This window comes from Ovis canadensis, chromosome 14 (assembly GCF_042477335.2).
Source record: "Ovis canadensis isolate MfBH-ARS-UI-01 breed Bighorn chromosome 14, ARS-UI_OviCan_v2, whole genome shotgun sequence".
NCBI lineage: Eukaryota > Metazoa > Chordata > Mammalia > Artiodactyla > Bovidae > Ovis > Ovis canadensis.
In genome coordinates, this window is record NC_091258.1 from 27,890,898 (window position 1) to 27,909,718 (window position 18,821).

The 18,821-nt window shown below is 54.9% G+C and overlaps 1 protein-coding gene across 2 annotated transcripts in view; it reads left to right on the forward strand.

Annotated features, from left to right (window-relative positions):
- Positions 1-16,952, forward strand: part of TCF25 (TCF25 ribosome quality control complex subunit) — a 21,147-nt gene extending 4,195 nt beyond the window's left edge. The window contains exons 2-18 of one of the 2 annotated variants that reach the window (XM_069549706.1): positions 4,691-4,855; positions 5,620-5,691; positions 6,087-6,205; positions 6,547-6,612; positions 9,269-9,351; positions 10,169-10,299; positions 10,399-10,498; positions 10,952-11,045; positions 12,066-12,158; positions 12,277-12,382; positions 13,280-13,439; positions 14,157-14,244; positions 14,720-14,878; positions 14,973-15,063; positions 15,464-15,543; positions 16,525-16,597; positions 16,683-16,952. In XM_069549706.1, coding sequence (XP_069405807.1) covers positions 4,691-4,855; positions 5,620-5,691; positions 6,087-6,205; positions 6,547-6,612; positions 9,269-9,351; positions 10,169-10,299; positions 10,399-10,498; positions 10,952-11,045; positions 12,066-12,158; positions 12,277-12,382; positions 13,280-13,439; positions 14,157-14,244; positions 14,720-14,878; positions 14,973-15,063; positions 15,464-15,543; positions 16,525-16,597; positions 16,683-16,841 — 1,839 coding nt within the window. In that variant the 3' untranslated portion in view covers positions 16,842-16,952. The remainder of the gene's footprint in view (positions 1-4,690; positions 4,856-5,619; positions 5,692-6,086; positions 6,206-6,546; positions 6,613-9,268; positions 9,352-10,168; positions 10,300-10,398; positions 10,499-10,951; positions 11,046-12,065; positions 12,159-12,276; positions 12,383-13,279; positions 13,440-14,156; positions 14,245-14,719; positions 14,879-14,972; positions 15,064-15,463; positions 15,544-16,524; positions 16,598-16,682) is intronic. The other variant, XM_069549707.1, reaches the window with a different exon arrangement.
- Positions 16,953-18,821: the final 1,869 nt, after the last annotated feature.

An 18,821-nucleotide genomic window follows, 5' to 3' on the forward strand; every position in this document is an offset into this window, starting at 1 on the left:
ATAAACATGCCTGTTTTGAGGGTATAGTTTGAATTTTGCAGCATAACATACTGTACAACTGTTAAATAGTGTTGTGAAATAGAACTTCCTAGTGTTTTGGGGTCAGGGACCACTTTGACAACCTAATTAAAATTACAGAAACTTGAAAACTATCAAGTTTTACTCTATATCACTGAAAAGTTTTAGCAAGAAGACCCATTTTGTTCCAGAGAATTGCATGAGTCTGTCTCTCTGTTTTCATGTACAGTGCAGTAACCAGTCTCTGAAAGAAACCTCACTTATAAAGGAAATCTAAAATTATGTAGTTAAATAAAAACAAACTTCTTTCAAAATAAGCGTCATTGTTCAGGTTGCTATTGTTTGAGTGGAGTAAGAACTTGATGTTGTTCAGTGACCATCAACTTGCCAATATGTGTCATCTTCATCTTTGATGTCCAGTTCAGGAGCAAAACACCTGGCTTCATATTCACAAATGCGTTTAATATCAGGTGGCGTTAGAACCTCTATAGCTGTTTTCACTGGTCAAGGGCACATTTGGATGAGGATTACCATAGTTTTCTAAGATTCTTCGTGTTAACGTCATGTCACATAAATTGTTTTATCCTCAAGTCTGTGAGAAAACCTTAGCAGAGATGGCCTCATTGATGCCAGTGTCTACCTACAGTAGACAGTAGATGAGGCATTGTCCTTGACTACACACCATAGGAGTACTCTGTCAGTATTGCAGAGATTTAATGTTTTCTCTCTTTAAATGGGAAAACAAACTAAAATGAAAGGCTTTTTGTTTTTTTCAACCTGCAGGATCTTAGTTCCCTGACCAGTGAGCAAACCCAGGCCCCTGCAGTGAAAGCACCAAACCCTAACCACTGGACCGCTAGGAATTCCCCAAAAGGCTTATGTTTGTAGAGCCAAAAATAATCTCTCAATAAACCAAGCAGTGCATTAATAGAAACAAAAGTAAGATTTCTACTTGAGCCCTGGCAGAATAACTGGTACTGAAGTAGCCCTCTTGCCCTAAACAACTGTAAGATCAGTAGAATACTGAACTAATCGTGTTCAGACATTAGACAACAAACGTTGCAGGTCTCAGGTCCCCAAGTCCCCTGTGCCAGCTCTCTGCTTGGAGACACTCCAGAGATTAGCACAGGGAGGCTGTCCCAGCAGATCACGGTGCTCTTGGTGAGTCAGGGGGTGAGGGGTAGACTAGATTTGGGGTCTGCAGAGGTGGCTTGAGTTAAGGAAGAGGGAGCTGATAAGAGGAAGTTCTAGAAGCCTGCTTGGCGTCTTGGGCTCGATACCTGGCTGTTTGGGCATAGAACAGCCAGTGAAGGAGGGACAACACCAGAGATTGACCGCCGCTTGAGCTCATGGGCTTGGGAAGACATTCAGCTCTGACCGACCAAAGCAGAGAGGCCTCATAGAGAAAGCTGGTGACGAGTGGAGGCTTCCGAAAGGCCTTGCCGTAGGAGTAGGGCACAGTCACCCTCCAGTGAAGAATGCCCTATACCCATCCTAAGATAGCCTAAAGATAAAGTTCGGAGGAATTGTGCTAGTCTGCAAGTAAACTTACTGCCTGCCTAAATAAATATTGACACTCTGTTAAGGAAAACTACAAAATCCAGTCACTCGGCAGTGTCACATCATGACAGTCCGTGCCCACGAACAAATTCCAAGCACATGAAGAAGCAGGAAGATGTGATTTGTAATCAGGAGGAAAAGCATTCAGTAGAAACAGACATGCTGATGACAGATGGTAGAATATACACAAGCCTAGGAAAGGTACAGACGCTCAGAGATTTAAAGGAGATCACGGTCATAATGAGGGAAAAAATAGAGAATCTCCTTATAGAAGTAGAGACTACAAAAGAGCAAGTTCCAGATGGGAAAATATTTACCATCTGGAATGAAAAACTAACTCAATGGTCTGAGTAGCAGATTAGGTAATTGAGAAGAAAAGATCACTGATCTTGAAGTAAGGGCGAAAAAAAAAAACCATCCAATGATCCAGAAAGGGGGAACGTTTTGGGAAAAATTAGTACTTTGTAGAGCAGTATCAGGTTGTTTAATGTCTGTAATTGGAGGAGCAGAATGGGAGGGGTTCTGCAGAAAAAGCCATCAATGAAATTGTGGTATAAAAAATCTCAAATTTGACACAGAAGAAAACCCCATTGATCCCAAATGTCCAACAGACTCCAAGTGGGATAGGATTTAGCAACAGTTTAAATCATAATTGCTGAGAACCCATGGTGAAGAGAAGTCATAAAAGACTCTGGAGGTAAGAGACAGGTTGTCTATAGGAAAGCAATTACTGACCCACTCTGGCTTAGGGTGGGTCAGCATCCTTAAAGTGCATTCTACGTCCAGTGAAATGTTTATCACAAAGGATTGTGAAATAAAGATATTTTCATAAACACAAAAGCTGAGAAAAATGATTGCCGTAATGCCTACACTAAAAGAAATGTTAAAGGAAACTTCATTTTGAGAGTAAATGATACTAGCTAGTAATGTGGGTGTATGTGGCGGAGTGAGGAGTGATGGATATGGTAAATATTAGGAAGTACACAATATTTTTTAGTGTTAAAAATTTCTCTCAAAAGTAATTGGCTGTTTGCCTCTTCTTACTCTTTATTTACCTAATGGGGATTTGATATTCTTTTATTTCCCTTTCTGTGAGTGTTGTCATGAAGTTCTTTGTGCATTGAGCACGAGGGCATGGGTTCACTTCCTGGTCTAGGAAGATGCCACATGCCGAGGGCCGTGTAAGCCCCGGCACCGCAACTGCAGAAGCTCACTCGCTGTGGAGCCCATCCTCCGCGACAAGACAAGCCCCAGCAATGAGAAGCTCAAGCACCATAAGTAGAGAAGGCCCACATGCAGCAATGAAGAGCCGGCGCAGCCAAAAGCAAATAAGTTTTTTTAGAAAAAGAATGAGATGACCATATGGCTCAGAAGCCATACACTGTGGGACTAGACACAGAAGACACTGGCCTGTGGGTGCAGTGTGCTGGGACAGGCAAAGTCACAGTGGTGAGAAGCCTAGGACTCGGCCGCCTGAGCCGTGGCCTGTGTTTCTGGGGTCACGGAAGGGCCTTGTCTCTCGACCAGAGTTTGGGTCACACACCTCCTCCAAAACTTGTCCTGTACATTCATTTCAGGAGTTTTAATAAAAAGCTTCCTACCCCCAACAGACATCCAGCCCCTCCCACATGCTCACTATTAGTGTGCTTTGTGCCCTGTTGTACTGTGGATCCCAGAGTGCACACTGGCAGTGGACAAGAGCCTCTGGAAGTTGGCATCCATTTGGGACCCTGAAGCTGATGACCGACCTGGAGGCTTCTGGATGGGAGTCAGACACGTCAGGGTGCTGGACAGAGGTGCCGGGTGGCACCGGCCAGTGTGGGTAGCAGTGAAGCTGCTGACGTGCAGAGCCCTTGCGTCTTACGTGCACAGTCAGAGGTTTTCTTTCCAGAGAAGTTGACCTTGGGATGGAGCTTGTTATTAATTGAAATTTCTCAAAACTTTCTCAGCTTCCAAACGGGGTTCAAATATGAGAGTTTGTTTGAAGGAAGTGAGCAGGACTTAAAAGAGAACTAGTGCCTAATTCCCGGAGGTGCAGAATCCTAGACAAAGTGTGCGGGCCGTTCCTCCAGGACCCCCGCCACAGAGAAGAAGCATCACAAGACCCTTCCTGTACTTCCTCCCTTTGTGGCACGGGTGTGGGGAGCAGCCCCCCACCCCTGCTGCTCCCCGTTTCCAGTCGTTACAGAAGAGCTGTGAATTTGAGGGACAGGCAGCCATCACACAGCCTCACGCTTTGTCCCTGCCCTGTGGGAACCTCTACTGCTGAAGACAGGAAACCAGGGCACCCATACAGGTGTATGTCCCTCCCTGAGACCTTCCGTGGGAGCCCGGGCCTGCAGGAGCAGGCAGTGCACGGTCGCTGAGGACGTTGTCCAGTTTTGTTTTGAAATCATCCTAGGACTCTGGGGTTAGAGTGGATTTTATTTTTTGAGCTTTATGTTTTTTGGATGTTCTGAATTGAATGTGGTTTTTTCTCTACTTTTGGACCTCAGCAAAGCAGCGTGGGCCCCTCAGATCTGGCTCATGGAGCCTGGTGGTTGGTGCTGCGTTGCCTCTGGCTTGCTGGTTCATTTACTGGCCAGAGGGCCAGAACTTGTCCCATGACTTGTCCCCACCCCTCTTGAGCACGAGGGTGTGCGTCTTCCGGGACCTACCATCCATCCAGCATTGGGTCCCTGAGGTTTGCGTACATACCTACGTGTGGCTTATCCCTGTTCACCACCCGCTGAGGTCCCATCCTTAACTCATGCGTGTCACCCACCTCCCCAGCGCTGGTCCTGTCTCCCAGTGTAGACCGGCTAGCTGGAGTCCAGGCGGGAAAAGGGAGCAGTGAGGCATTAGCTGAGCGAGTATGTTTGCAAACCATCGCTCTGGAGTGGTGCTCGGAGGAGGAGCACTTGTCACTGCTGAGCACAGATGACGTGGCCTCATGGCGCCCATGGCGTTCCCTGGGGACCCTAGACCGGTGATGTTCATGGTCCTCCCCTTTGCCACCTCAGTGACCTAACATGCACCCGCCACCCCAAGACAACGTGTGTCTCAGATTTCACCTTTGTAATTGGTGACTAGGATGCAGCCCTAACACCCTTGCTTCCCCATCTGTTTCCAGATAAACATCGAGGACCTTGACGAGGCACCCGGGGTGAACGGGGAGAGGACAGACTGTCTGCTTGTGGACGCTGTGGTGTCAGGGAACAAGAGGAGGGCCCAGAGCGGGCACTCAGAGTCCACCAGAGGTGGCGACACGGCAGACACAGCGGTTCCCTCAGAGCAGGTGCGGCCCACCCTCCATCCTGCTGGTGTGCTCTGTGACTTGCCCGGCTGCCTGGATTGCCTTGGGAGCCATGATCAGACTTGCATGGACTCCTTGAGACTAGTTGTGGCCGGGGAAAGACCACAAGTAGGGGCCCCTAGGCATGTCTCCCTGGCACAGGGCCTACCTCCCACTTTCTGGGTGTGTTGTTTGGGACTGGGTGGATGCTCCTTGAAGAAACACATAGGCTAGGTTAGGGTTGGATGAGAAGGGGTCCCCATAGGAGGCCCCTCATCGTTCACCTGGTAAGTGCTTACTGCAGGCCCATCTGTGCCCTCCAGTGACCTCTGGTGTAGCTGGGCACCTGACTGGTCTAGGGGTGTTAGGGGGCTTCCTTGAGGACCTTCACACTGATGGAAGGAGGTGGCCAGGTGAAGGCACGAGAGATCTTGAGGCAGGGCCCCTGCAAGTTGGAGGGGCCTGCTGACCACGGTGGGGAGTGGCTGACTCGGTGAGGCACAACAGCAGAGGGCAGGCGGGTGTATGGTCCAGAGCCCATGAGTTGTCAGGGACACCTAAGAAAGGTGGGGTGAGACCAGAGTCAGGGAGACTGGGGGAGGCTCAGCTGCTGGAGAGAAGTGGGTATGTTCCTAGGGGATTCAGAAGGCAGGCGACTGGACAACAGGCCTGCTGCTGTGTTCCCCTCAGCTGACTCCCCGCCTCCAGCTAGTTCTTGGGTTTAAGATGTCCTCTCTCTATTGAGTGAAATGTGCTTCTTTTGTTAGTCCAATGCCTGTAGCAAACTCCGCAAGAAGAAAAGAAAACAGAAAAATAAGAAAAACGCAGGAGAAACCTCGGTATGTATAGCTGGCAGATTTCCTCTCTGTTCTTTTCTGTTTCTTGAGGTGGTGTTGAAAACAGGCCAGTGTTACTGGATATTTTGTTGACTATTCAGAGGTTGGGGGAAACTAGCGAACTTGTTCACTTAGGGCCCAGAGTCTTGGAGCCGTCTGTGCTGTCCATTTTCTGGCAAACATCTGAAACAGTGCAGGCACTGAGTCCCTTCCTGGTCCGTGGTTCTGAGTGCCCATCTTACGACACACCTCTCCTTTTTCCTCACTGTACCTGCAGTACATGGTGTTCGGATCGGACTGTCTTTGAGGAAGGAGACACGATATAATACTTGCTTTTAGTGAAAGTAGATTTTGCCACTGATGCTCTTTGTGGTGTGTGTGTCATTTGGGACTCTCAGCAGAATGGCCTGGAGGACATTGACCGCATCCTGGAGAGGATTGAGGATGCCAGCGGTGCCAGCCGCCCGGGCCCGCCCCCCCTGAGCGCCAAGAAGCACGTCCTATATGTGGAGCACAGGTGCGGCCTCGCCGAGGGAGCAGTGGGCATGGGCGGTGCTCACCCGGCAGGACCTTTCTCTAGCTCTGTGTGCCTGGGAATATTCCAAGTATATGACCTCCTCTGCTCCTGTCCCTACCACCGACTGTGGCCTCCTTCCTTCCTAAGGCAGGGAAGACCCCTCAGTCTCATGCCCAGCGAGTGGTGGCCAGCGTGGCCACGTGCTGTATGGTTGCAGAGAACATCAGCCGGCAGGAGAGCGATTTTCCCTGTTGGGTTCTCATGTGACTTTCTAACATTCCCAAGATTGTTGTCAGAGCACTCATCTTCGTTTTTTTTCTCTAAAATTTTCAATCCTCTAGACACTTGAATCCAGACACAGAGCTGAAAAGATATTTTGGTGCCAGAGCCGTTCTCGGGGAGCAGAGGTAAGGCCACTGCTGTGTTCTCGCTGAAGGGGGTGGGGAGGGGCTTTAGAGCCACAGTGACAAGCAGAGTCCCAGGGCCTGAGGGGAGCTGGGGAGAAGTCATGCGGCCTTGCCGATGGGAACCGGGCTCCGTCCCTCACCGCCGCTGCCCACCAGGGTCCTAGTTTTACAAAGCCTTGAAATCTCAGCCAGATGCATTTTGCCTTGCAGTCGAGAGCAACTCTGACCTGGAGTTTGGGTTCTGACAGAAGTCTGATCTTTGTAAAGTGTGTTCAAGGCCATGGGAACAGAGCACTATGATCCCAGGCTCCTGTGGGAGGGGCTGTTCTGCCGGGCACTCCCTTGCAGGCCCAGCCCCAAGTGAGGGAGTTTTCCCTCAGCCCAGGCTGTATCTTTTCTTTCTTTTTTTTCCTTTTTTTTTCTAATTTATTTATTTTAATTGGAGGCTAATTACTTTACAGTATTGTAGTGGTTTTTGCCATATATTGACATAAATCAGCCATGGGTGTACGTGCGTTCCCTATCCTGAACCCCCCTCCCACCTCCCTCCCCATCCCATCCCTCTGGGTCATCCCAGTGCACCAGCCCTGAGCACCCTAGGCTTTATCTTTTCAAGTGCATGTGTTTCTGGTTGTAGGACTCAGTGCTTCTGTAAAAATCAGCCACTTACTCCAGCAGCTCCAGGCTGGCTGGCTGCTGTACATCCTGGGCCTGCGGGTCCTGCTGTCTTTCACGTTCCTGGTTTGCATGGCTGAGCCCTGGGCACTGTATACCAGGGCACGGGTGCTGGGGTGTGTTTGACTGCAGCCTCTGCTGGCACTTGACATGGGGGTGCCACCCATTGCCCTCTTGAGAGTTGAACCCCTGCCCCCAGTCTAGGTGTGGCTTCCTGCTCGGATCCATGGCAGGGGTGGGAGGCTTTAAAGACTGTTGTGATAACAAGATGAAAAATAGTCATGTGTTAAGTTTTGTTGGTTGGTTTTTCTTGGCCTTGTTGCTTACCATGAGGGATCTTGGTTCCCCAGCCAGGGATCGAACCTATGACCCCTGCGGTGGAAGCACAGAATCTGAGCCATTGAGTTTCTCATTGTATTTACTTTATAGTTTGCTTTCGTTTTTGATGTTCAGTTATTCAGGACACAGGGGTTTCTGGCTTTGTCTTCTTTTTTGGAATATTAAGGAAGAACGTTTTTAGCGCAAAATGCCTTTTTCCCCTGGGCTCCCCTGGGCTCGACCTTCCACCCTGCTTTCTTGCCTGGTCTTCTGTTCCACATCTTTACATGTTTGCCTGATCGTATTTCTGTGCAAATTACAGTTGTTAGTATACTAGTATTTAATAGCTCTGCATGTGTGTTTTCAGTGTTAAATTGTACTTTTTGTCCCATTTACTCTGTTGAACACGAGTCCTGTGTACCTGGGCCCCTGGCCCCACACGTCTCTGGCCACCTCGGGACCTCCAGGTGCCCTGTGCACCTCACCTTCTCTGCTGCTGGTGTCTGCCCCGCCCCTTGGCGCACCACCTCCCAGGGCAGCCTCTCTTGCCTGGCAGCCCCGTGCAGGGTTGGACCCTCCCTAGTATTCCTAGATGGGACAGTTCTGAGCATCTGGTTAATTCTCCTTTGTACACCTTACCAGTCACCCAGAACCATCCCACATTTCAGTTTCCTCCAGGTTTTGACCACTGTTTCCTTAAAGAGTTGTGTTTTCTTCTGTAGGTTTTTACTTTTTTTTTTTTGGAGTAAGTGGGATTTTAAAAAATTTATTTGGCCACATTGGGTCTTAGTTGTGACATGTAGGATCTTCGTTGTGAAATGCTGGATCTTTTGTTGTGGCCCATGGGCTCCAGAGCGGGGAAGCTCAGCAGCTGTGACATGCAGGCCTGGTTGTCCTGCGACATGTGGGATCTTAGTTCCCTGACCAGGGATCAGGCGCATCCCCTGCGTCTGAAGGGGAAGGCAGGTCCTGAACTACTGGACCACCAGGAAGTCCCAGTTTTTTACTTCTCTGTTGGAAGAAGGGACATACTTTTTCATCCCATTCCTCACCCAATGCAGATTCTTACTCATTTTTTTTCCTTGATGAAATAATTCAAATAATCAAAGAATTATCCAGAGAAATGTAGACGAGTCCACTAGGCCACTGCTGCTCAGTTCAGTCATAGAGGAGAAAGCCTTTGGTGTGACTATGGCTGGGGGGAGAGGCTGGTGCCTGCAGCAGAGAACACCCCTGTAAGAGGTTGGGGGAGGGCTGGGGCAGGGAGCCGGGCCACGGCCCGCTCGTGCTCGTGCTTGTGTGGCTGGCTTTCTTCTCCAGAAGTGTGCTGGTATTCGGGCACTGATGCCCCATCCCTCTGGGGCTTGTTGGTGGACCCTGCTCAGCGGGCCATCGTTCAGGGAGGCCAGCGCATCTGCAAGTCGTTGCAGGCTCCCTCTTGCCTTGTCATCTTCACGTTAGGTTCCACCTGTTGCTGCTTTTTTGACTTTTCCTGCTGTTTCACCAGCCTGAGTTTCTTGTTTTTCTTACCTCTACATGTGTGGTTTGGTTGCTCGGATCACAGTGTGCAGTCCTGTCTGGCAGCCAAACGGCTGTTGTCCAAGCAGTTTATACACTGTCTTTACCCGCCGAAGTAAAGCCATGCCCTGTCCATTCTCCCCAGGCCGCGGCAGAGACAGCGCATGTACCCCAAGTGTACATGGCTGACCACCCCGAAGAGCACGTGGCCCCGGTACACCAAACCAGGTGAGGGAGTGGGGCCGCCGGGCTCTGTGTGTGCACGTGCTGCCAGGGGCTCCAGCGTCTGGGCTCAGACCCCGCCACCGTCTGTCTTCTCAGCCGTGTGGTAACCCGCTTTTCGTCACCTTCGCTCTTTGTGCTTTGGCTCCTACCCCACAGGAACAGCAAGTTCATTCTTAAACTGTGCTGTTCTCTGTTCGGTTGCAAACTCACAAGTGTACAGAATTCACAGAACAGCCACAGAGCAGAAAGGTTTGGATGTGGGGTAGTGCCCTGCTGGGGGCTTGGCTGTGTGGCGTGATGGATGAGGGGGCCCTGGGGCCTGGGGTGCCCTGCGAGACCCCTTGTGCCCAGTGAGGGCCTGGTGGGTGCCTCGTCCCCCTGGCCCTTCCTTCCCATGCTCGCAACAGTGGCCCCTAAGTGCAGGCAGAGGACACAGTGCCACAGGGTCCTGTTGGGCTGGAGTAGAGTTTGTCAGAGACTGTGGCTAAGGGCATCCCCAGACCCTGACGGGTCTCACAAAGGTGCTGAAGGAGGTGAAGTTGTCAGGCTTCTCAGACCCTGGACCTGGCACCCAGCGTCAGCGTAGGAGCAGAGGTGCCATGAGTTAGCAGTCCCTGTCGCCTCGGGGGTGGCATCTGCATCCTGACTTTAAGCAAACCATGTCCAGGGCTGACCAGGTCGGGGGTGGGGGCCGGGCTCTGCATGTCCCCCTGTTGTCCCCGTTCCTCAGGGGAGAAAGGGTAGAATGGGTGTCGGAGGTGTGGCCTGAGCCACGGGCAGTTGGCTCTGGGCATCCTGACGTGGGCAACCCCCACCCCAGGTCTGTCGATGCGGCTGTTGGAATCCAGGAAAGGGCGCTCGGCCTTCGCCTTTGAGCACAGTGAGGAGTACCAGCAGACGCAGCACAAGTTCCTGGCCGCCGTCGAGTCCATGGAGCCCAACAACATTGTGGTGCGTGGGTGCCCTGGTGTGGTCCTGGGGGCGTCTGGAGGCCCGGGGCCTGCCTGGGTGTCATCTCGTAAGCACGCACCCCACCCCACCCCACCATAGGTCCTGCTTCAGTCAAGCCCCTACCATGTGGACTCGCTCCTGCAGCTCAGCGACGCATGCCGCTTTCAGGATGACCAGGAGACGGCACGCGACCTCGTGGGTAAGGCCGGCCAGTGCCTGCCTGCATACAGGCGGGGACGCTCTGTAAATACAGCTTTATGGATCTAGTGTACTCATAGCTGTTCAGCCACACCCCTGCTGATTCTGGGTCATTCCCATGGGGTGTTAAAGGACCTTGACCATCAGCCGTCACCTCCCCTCCCCGGCCACATCAACCACCAGTCTGCCCTCTGTCTCTGGACTGTCCTGTGAATGGAATCTCGACCAGACCTGTGTCTCCACCTGGCTTCTTTCATTTATCACGATGTCCTCAGGGTTGACGTGTGTGAGCCCTGTGTCAGCATTTCATCCCTTCGTTCATTCTCCTAGCTGGTTCCCACCCTGGCTCCTGGGAGTTGGCCCCTGGGGGCGTCTGGGTTTCTTGAGGGATGTGGTCAGGTCATGCCTCCCTTTCTCTGTGACTGACGCCTGCTGTATGTCTGTTGGCCGGCAGAGCGTGCGCTATACAGCATGGAGTGTGCCTTCCACCCCTTGTTCAGCCTCACCAGCGGGACCTGTCGGTTGGACTACCGCAGGCCTGAGAACAGGTGAGCCGACCGCCTGGGTGTTTGTGGGCCACTGTGTTCACTTGCGGGGGTCATAGGCATCACAATGTGAGGGCTGGACAGCTGTGAGGGGCAGCACTGGGATCCTCGGTATCTCACTGTGTTTAAAGCTTGGATACAGGAGGGCTGGGCCCAGGGATGGACAGGACCGGATGGCCTGGGGTTGACACTTGTGGGCAACAGGACAGAAACCATCAGCCATTTCACCACATGGGGCCTGCAGTTGTACTTCCTCTTGTGTCTGGACTCAGGATCCTCTGGAATGCCTGTGGGCAGGCGTGCATGCTGGTGCTGCGAGCGCAGTCATCATGTCCACGTGTGGTGGTCGCACGCACATGTGGGGCCCTCTTCCTGCAGATGCCCCTCCCCCGAAGCCCCTACTCAGCAGCACAGCCTCCCTCCTGGGCCTCCGCCTCAGGGCCCTGCACACGTGGACAGGCTCCACAGCCCAGGCTCCCTCCCTACCCTTCTGTTGTGTCCCACATGGGCTGTGTCTCCCCAGGTGGGGGCTGTGCTGGGCCCCAGGGCACCGGGCAGGTCCTGAACTTTCTCTCTTGCTTTTAGTTGTATGAGCTCTTTACAGTGAAACTCTTTAGTTCTTTGAGATGCTGAAAACACTGATGTTCCTGACATTAGCAGGCATTAACAGGGCAGTGGTAGCAGTTGAAATTGGAGGATAAATAAAGATGGTGATTACAGTTGGAGGTGTTAAGTCTCTTCCCTTAAACGAGAGTTATTTTTAAGAGAAAGCCGAAGATGGAGGTCTCCACTAACACATCAGCTTGGTTTTCTGTCCGTGCTCCCACACGTGACTGCAGACAACAAGCAGAGTCACCTTCTCTGCAGACAGGACCCTGGCGAACGTTGGCGCTGATTAGGCCACACGGGATACGCCAGCGAAGCCCGCGGGCAGAGGGTGGACGCGGTGTTGGACGAGGCGCCGAGCGACGTGCGGTGCGGCCTGCTGCCGCGCTCATTCACGAGGAACTGTCTTGGGTCTAGGAGCTTCTACCTGGCCCTCTACAAGCAGATGAGCTTCCTGGAGAAGCGGGGTTGCCCACGCACGGCGCTGGAGTACTGCAAGCTCATCCTCAGGTAGGGGCTGCCGTTGCTCCCCAGCCCGGGGCTGCGGCCCGTGGGCGTCCGCGCCGGCCCACTCTGGGTTTTGTCTCCCTCTGCCTGCCCTGCTCACCATGCTGCCTCCCCCTGGAAGCCTGGAGCCGGATGAGGACCCCCTGTGCATGCTGCTGCTGATCGACCACCTGGCCTTACGAGCGCGGAGCTACGAGTACTTGATCCGCCTGTTCGAGGAGTGGGAGGTGGGTGTGCGCACAGGCCAGGCCGGGTGGGGCCTGCAAGGAGGCTCTGGGGCAGACCCTAGTGCTCCTGCCTCTCTGCCTCACCACCTGCTTACAGGTGAGTGCAAGCGCAGAGGAGGCCTGGGGGAGGGGACGGCCATCGGGCCCCTGGACACGTTGGTGCCGGAGGGGTCTGAGATTGGGCAGGACACCAGCAGTCCAACTGATGACCTTCACGGTGGCTTCACGCGCAAGCGTTGCTGTGTTAGGTGCGCTAGGCCGTGTGTAAGGTATTAGCATCAGTTCTACCCATCTTCTTCTAATTTGCTGCTAGAAACTGTATACTGATGGTGTGCTCCTGTTGGGTGGTGCTGTCTCGGGGGACACCTCCAGTCAGGAGTGGGTAGAGGCAGGAGGTGACAGCCATTACTACTCTTTGAACTTCCTCATAGCACATGCCCATGTATAACTGAAGGCTAACTACATGGATCCCTTTGAACTCTGGGTCTGTGGTGTAGTTGGGCGAGGATCCCCATCCATGGGGTCTAGTTCACACAAGTTCCTGAGGTCACAGGAACATAGCTGCAGGGGCTGCGCCTGAATGTTTGGGGTGAGACTGTGGCTTCATCCTCACAGAGCATCATACATTGTGTGTGTTCTGCCATGTGCCCGTGGGCAGGGCGGCAAGGGCCGGGTGTCAGCAGCCGTGGAGGTGGGGGGCGGTTCCGCTGCCCAGATGACCCTGAGCCTTGGGAAGGTGGACATCTGGCCTTTTCTCGCTCACCCGGCCTGCCTCTGTCCCCACACCTGGGTCCTTTTATTTGCCTTTCTGCACAGAGGAAGGGACAGCTTGCCCATGCAAGCCATGTGCCTGTGAGCATCACCTTGAAGCCCCTAAACTTCTCCTTCCCCTTGTAGGCCCATCGGAACCTGTCCCAGCTCCCAAACTTTGCCTTCTCTGTGCCGCTGGCCTATTTCCTGCTGAGCCAACAGGCAGACCTCTCTGAGCAGGAGGTGATCTCTGCGAGGGAGGAGGCCTGTGTCCGGATCCAGCAGGCGCTCACCATGTTCCCCGGAGGTGAGTGTGCCCTGCAGCTCCAGGCACAAGTGGGTCCCATGCCGGCCCAGCTCCCAATGATGCATCTGAAAGCCAGCTGTGCTCTCAGAGCATCTGCGGGGCTTAGGGCACCTTTAGATATTGACAGTTCTAGCAGAACTTGTCACCTGAAGCCTACACTTCCAGGGAGAGGGCTCTAGGCTGGGTGTGACAGGAAGCAGGGTGTCTGTCTTTGTCCTGAGGACCCAGTTCTCACTGGGTGAGGAGCTCGGGGTCGGGGTCGCCCTGGGTTCTCTCTGATGACCTGCCGGTTTCCATGGGCCCCTGAAGTCTGGCTGTGTGGATGGGAACAGGGCCCGCTGCCCTATCAGGCCCTGGTGGTGTTGCGGTCCTGTGCTGTGTGTAGTTCCTGAGGGGCTCCCTCCCCGGTGCGAGCCTGCCTGCAGGTGGCCTGGTTGCTCAGGGTCTCCTGCTCATCTCGATCTGGCTCCATCCACGCATGGGGCTGCTGGGCTGGGTCTGAGGGGAACTGACCTTGCCCCGTTGAGACCCCTGCACAGGGAGGTCACCCGCTTCATGGGGAAGCCCCATGGGGCAGGTGGGCAGCTGTAGTGTTGTCCATCCCAGGGAGAGTGCGGGGGGAGGGTCTCTGATGACAGCGTCCAGCGCACGTGCTCCAGAGTCCTGGGTGAGCCCCTCGGCCTCAGCGCTTCAGGGTGCCGCCCTGCTCCCCCACAGTGCTCATGCCCCTGCTCGAGTACTGCAGTGTGCGCCCCGACGCCACCGTGGCCACGCACCACTTCTTCGGACCTGACGCCGAGATCAGGTACAGACTGGAGGTGCCTGGGGCCTGGGGAGCAACCACCTAGGTGTCAGCCTGGGGCCACTGCAGCGTGTCTGCTGGGCGGATAGTGTTGCTGTAGCTGTGCATCTGGTCCAGATGCCTGTGTTGCCACCTGCTACCTTTTGAAATTTCTCATAATAAATGAAGAAAGACCTGTGACGGGAGCCAGGCACCTCAAGGCTGGTCAGCACACCAAGGCGGGTCCTCAGGTCTATGTCCACAGGTGTACACGTTCTCCGAGTGTTTATGTTGTCATTGGGGAACTTGTTCTTAGTAAGGGTGCTGGCTGTACAGAAGGAAATGCCAGGGTGCCCTGCCCTGGGGGCCGCATCCCAGGGCAGCAGCCCCCTCGGGGTAGCCTCCTTCTGCTCTAGGTTGCCAACAGCCTGGGACCCCCAGAGCACCAGTGGGCCTGTGGAGCCGGTCCATGGGGTCTCACAGTCCCCGCTGCCCACAGCCAGCCACCTGCTCTGAGCCAGCTAGTGAGCCTGTACCTGGGGAGGTCACACTTCCTCTGGAAGGAGCCGGCCACCATGAGCTGGCTGGAGGAGAACGTGCACAAGGTTCTGCAGGCGGTGGACGCCGGGGACCCCGCTGTGGAGGCGTGTGAGAGCAGGTGAGCCAGGGCGTGGGAGTGGGCAGTGTGGAGGGCCGGCCTGTCTCGCGGGGCCGCGGCCTCCTGCAGCGCCACCCTCATCTCCCGGCCCCAGGCGCAAGGTGCTGTACCAGCGCGCGCCCAGGAACATCCACCGGCACGTGGTCCTGTCTGAGATCAAGGAGGCCGTGGCTGCCCTGCCGCCGGTAAGGAGCGGGCTGACTGCAGGCTCTGTCCCTCCAGCAGCTCTGCCCCCCGGTCATGGTCCATGCAGAGCCCCCTGAGAGGCAGAGCCATGCCTGCAGCTTCCGTGATCTTATGGGGTGCAGAGTGGTAACCTGGCGGCTCAGGGCCCATGGCCTGTAGCCAGCAGCCCTGACATTTGGGGGGAGTCACAGCACCTGTGAGCAGAGGCCCTGTGATCCCCACACATGTGCTTGTCCCGGCTTCACCCCGATCCTCAGAGCAGACAGGCTGAGTGTCCTGGTGGAGGAAGCCCCTGCCCCAGACTTCCCCGACAGGGAATGCGGCCCGCCCCCAGCAGAAATGTCCAGTCCAGAGCTAGGTCAGTTGAAAGCAGACCATGCTCTTTGTCCCTTCCCGTAGGATGTGACCACACAGTCTGTGTTGGGCTTCGACCCTCTACCCCCACTGGACACCATCTACTCCTACGTCAGACCAGAGAGGTACTTCTTGCTTTGCTTTTGGGCTTGCACTGCTCCGAGGTCAGTGCTGGGGCTCGGAGGGTCTCAGAAAAAAGAGTCAGCCTCTGCAGGCCGTGTGTTTTCACATATCTGTCCACCCAAGGCCATTTCTCTGTCAGATTCTGGAGCAGGTGGTGGATACAATGGGATGTGGGTATTGAATCCAGGAGTAAATGTAGTCAGAACTGATGTAAGAACCTGGAGGAGATAGCCGTGAGCCTGGGGTATGAGAGGCAGCTGGTTTCCCATGGGAGCTTCAACCCGTGCAGGCCCCAGGGACAAGTGTCCAGCACAGCCAGAGGCTGGGAAGGAGGCCCCAAGGCCCGATTATCCAGGCTGCTCCAGAATCATGTCAGAGACAGGCTTTTTTCCCTTTCCTGATGGCCTTTAGCACTGAGTGAGTAAGTGCTTCACTTCACGCAGAGCCCACCTCACAGTCCCCAGCCTAGGAGACCCAGACAGACTTTCTCATGTCCAGGGCTCAGGCGGACGTATTTTCTAGAGCCAAGTGTTTTTTTCCTCCATTGAGGTATAAAACTTCGGGTACACATTCATAAGGAAATACAGTCCCCAGTTAAAATGTCAGTGGGTTAAGATGAAAATTATTAATGATTAGTATCAGAAGGCTCAAAACCAAGCTGGCATGTAGGGTGTGGTCCCACTAAGGACAGTTGGGAGCCATCCTGGTTCCAGGCGCCCGGAAAGTGCAGGAGGCCCCCGAGATGCACTTGCTAGCATCATCTCTCACTGCACAACTCGGAGGGAAGGACACTTGGAAACATAGTTTTTCTCAAGATGCAGTGGGGCTCGGCTGCAGTGCCCCACTTTGCACTCTGCTCAACCAGCCTCATTCCAAAGGGCCAACCCCACTCTAGATCCCCTTCCCCCTCAGGCCCCAGCCTCCATGGGGGCTGCCCTCCCAGCCCACCGGGCCTTTCTGAACATCCTGACTCCCTCCTGCAGGCTCAGCCCCGTCAGCCACGGAAACACCATCGCCCTTTTCTTCCGCTCACTGCTGCCCAACTACACTGTGGAGGTATGTGGCGTCAGCCCACGGGGCACCAGCCTGAGACTGGGCATTGGGCCTGGAGGCCCGGCTCAGACGAGTCTCGTTTCCACAGGGGGAGCGACCAGAGGATGGGGGGCCTGGGGGTCTGCACCGTGACCAGGGCCTGAACAGACTGATGCTGGCCGTGCGGGATATGATGGCCAACTTCCACTTCCACGACCTGGAGGTGCTGCCCGAGGAGCACCCTGAGGGCGATGGGGAGTGGGACTGACTCCAGCGAGGCGCACGCCCCAGCGCTGCACAGTCGTGCTCCGGGTTCTGTTCTGGTCGGATCGGCCAGGTCGCCACCTGCTCTGCTCTTCTATAAACTATGTGGGTTGCACTCTGCCGCGTGAACTCTTCTTTCCCAGGGCTGCAGTCGCCGCCCCCAGCTCCCCTCATGGGCAGGACCTCGCCGCCACTGCCCTGCTGCCCCAGGGCATCACAGGGCCAGAGTGCACGCTGGCTTCAGGGGACGCAGTTGGGTGTGGAAGCCGAGAGATGTGTCTTGGGAAGATTGCTCATCCTGGCAGCTCTGGGGAGTGAACGAGGCAGAGACTAGGGGGCACTTGATCTGGGGGCAAATGGACTGAGGGGTGGAGAGGGCGAAGACTAAGATGCTTCATCCAGGATGCGTCCTAGCACTCTTGAGTGACAGCTCAGAACCACACAGGCCACCCATGACTGAGGACGCTGTGTGGTGGTGGAAGGATCCAGGCCACTGAGGTTGTGAGTCCCACTGGGTACTCTTGTCTACTGAGCACCCTCCCAGCCCTGACCTTTGCCCACAGAGGCTGCCAGGGCAGATGCTCCAGGGCAGCATCTGGGCCCCAGGCCGGTCAGTGTGGCAACAGGTGTGACCCAGTCCTCTCCTGTCAACAGCCACCCAAGTCCTGTCCGTCGCCCACCTTCCAGGAAGTCCAAGGCATCCTAGTGATGTGAGTTCACCCTCCAGCCGTTCCCAGGTGAGGGACACCTGAACACCTGGCAAGGACAGGGTCTTTCAGACATGATGCTGTAAGCTAAACTTCCCCCCATCCACACCTAGCTCCCCCATCCACACCTAGCTCCAGAGACCAGGCCTGCCCTGGAGCCACACAGCCCCAACCAAGGTGCCCTGTGATGGATTTTGGCCAGTAATACAGCCTGTTGGGGATCTTCTGGGAAGTGACTTGCTCTCTGAAAATGACTGGCAAGCAAGGAGAGCTTGCTGCCCTGCCTCTTTCAACCTTAATGCATTTAGGTGGGGGTGTGATGTATGGAGCTACAGCAGCCATCTTGCAACCGGCAGTCCAACTTTACAATGAAGAGCCAGGGTCCTGGGATAGTGAAGCAGAGGCTGGGCCCAGGCCTGCTGCCCACACAGTGCTTAGCCATGCTGCTCTGGCTGCTCGAGTTAGACAGCCAGGGCACTTACGTCTAGACATCTGTGTATAAAGTCTCACCTGACCACTCAGACCTTGTGTTGCTCATGGATTGCTGTTGTACTCTTCCTGTCGAGTCACACCACACCGCAGGTCTTCAGCACGAGCACCAAAGAACGGACACAAAAGCCGCTTCCTTCTCCAAGTTCAAAAGAAAAGAGTTCTTGAACCAAGACCCTATGACTTGACTCTGGGCCAGGCCTTCCTGAGCTCTCCCTGCGGGGTGGGGTGGGGAGTCGGGGTGCGGCAGCACGTTCCCGTGGCTGCCCTCGGGTGACTCCTTGAAGGCGGGCCACACTGGTGTGACTGGCTGCGTGCAGGCGCCCTTCAGTTCTGCAGGGAGAGGCTCCTCAGGCTCTGGCTCCCAGGAGCTCCCTCATGGGACGAGCCTCTGTGTGTCTGGCCCTCTTCTGGTTCTGGGGTTCCCACTCAGCCTCCACATGTGGTCGGCACATGGTCTCACGTGGTGTGTACTCTGAGGGGGTGGCCATGCCCCCTGCCCTGCCTGTCTCCCCTCACTCGTTTACTCCCGGGGGCAGAGGCAGACGGGCTGCAGGGTTAGCTGTGGGTTTGCATGGATGGTTCCCAGGACCGTGACCAATCGCAGCTCGGCGGTCCCGCTGTCCCCCGCCTGCGGGTGAGCACCAGATGGGGAGTTGCGAGGCCTCCCCAGGAAGAGGGCTGTGGCTCCTGGCAAAGGCAGCCCAGTTCTCACGCCCTTTGAAGTCTCAGGCTGGGCTACTGGGGGTTGGAGAGGCACAGGCAGCTCAAAGGCCTCATTTATGGGG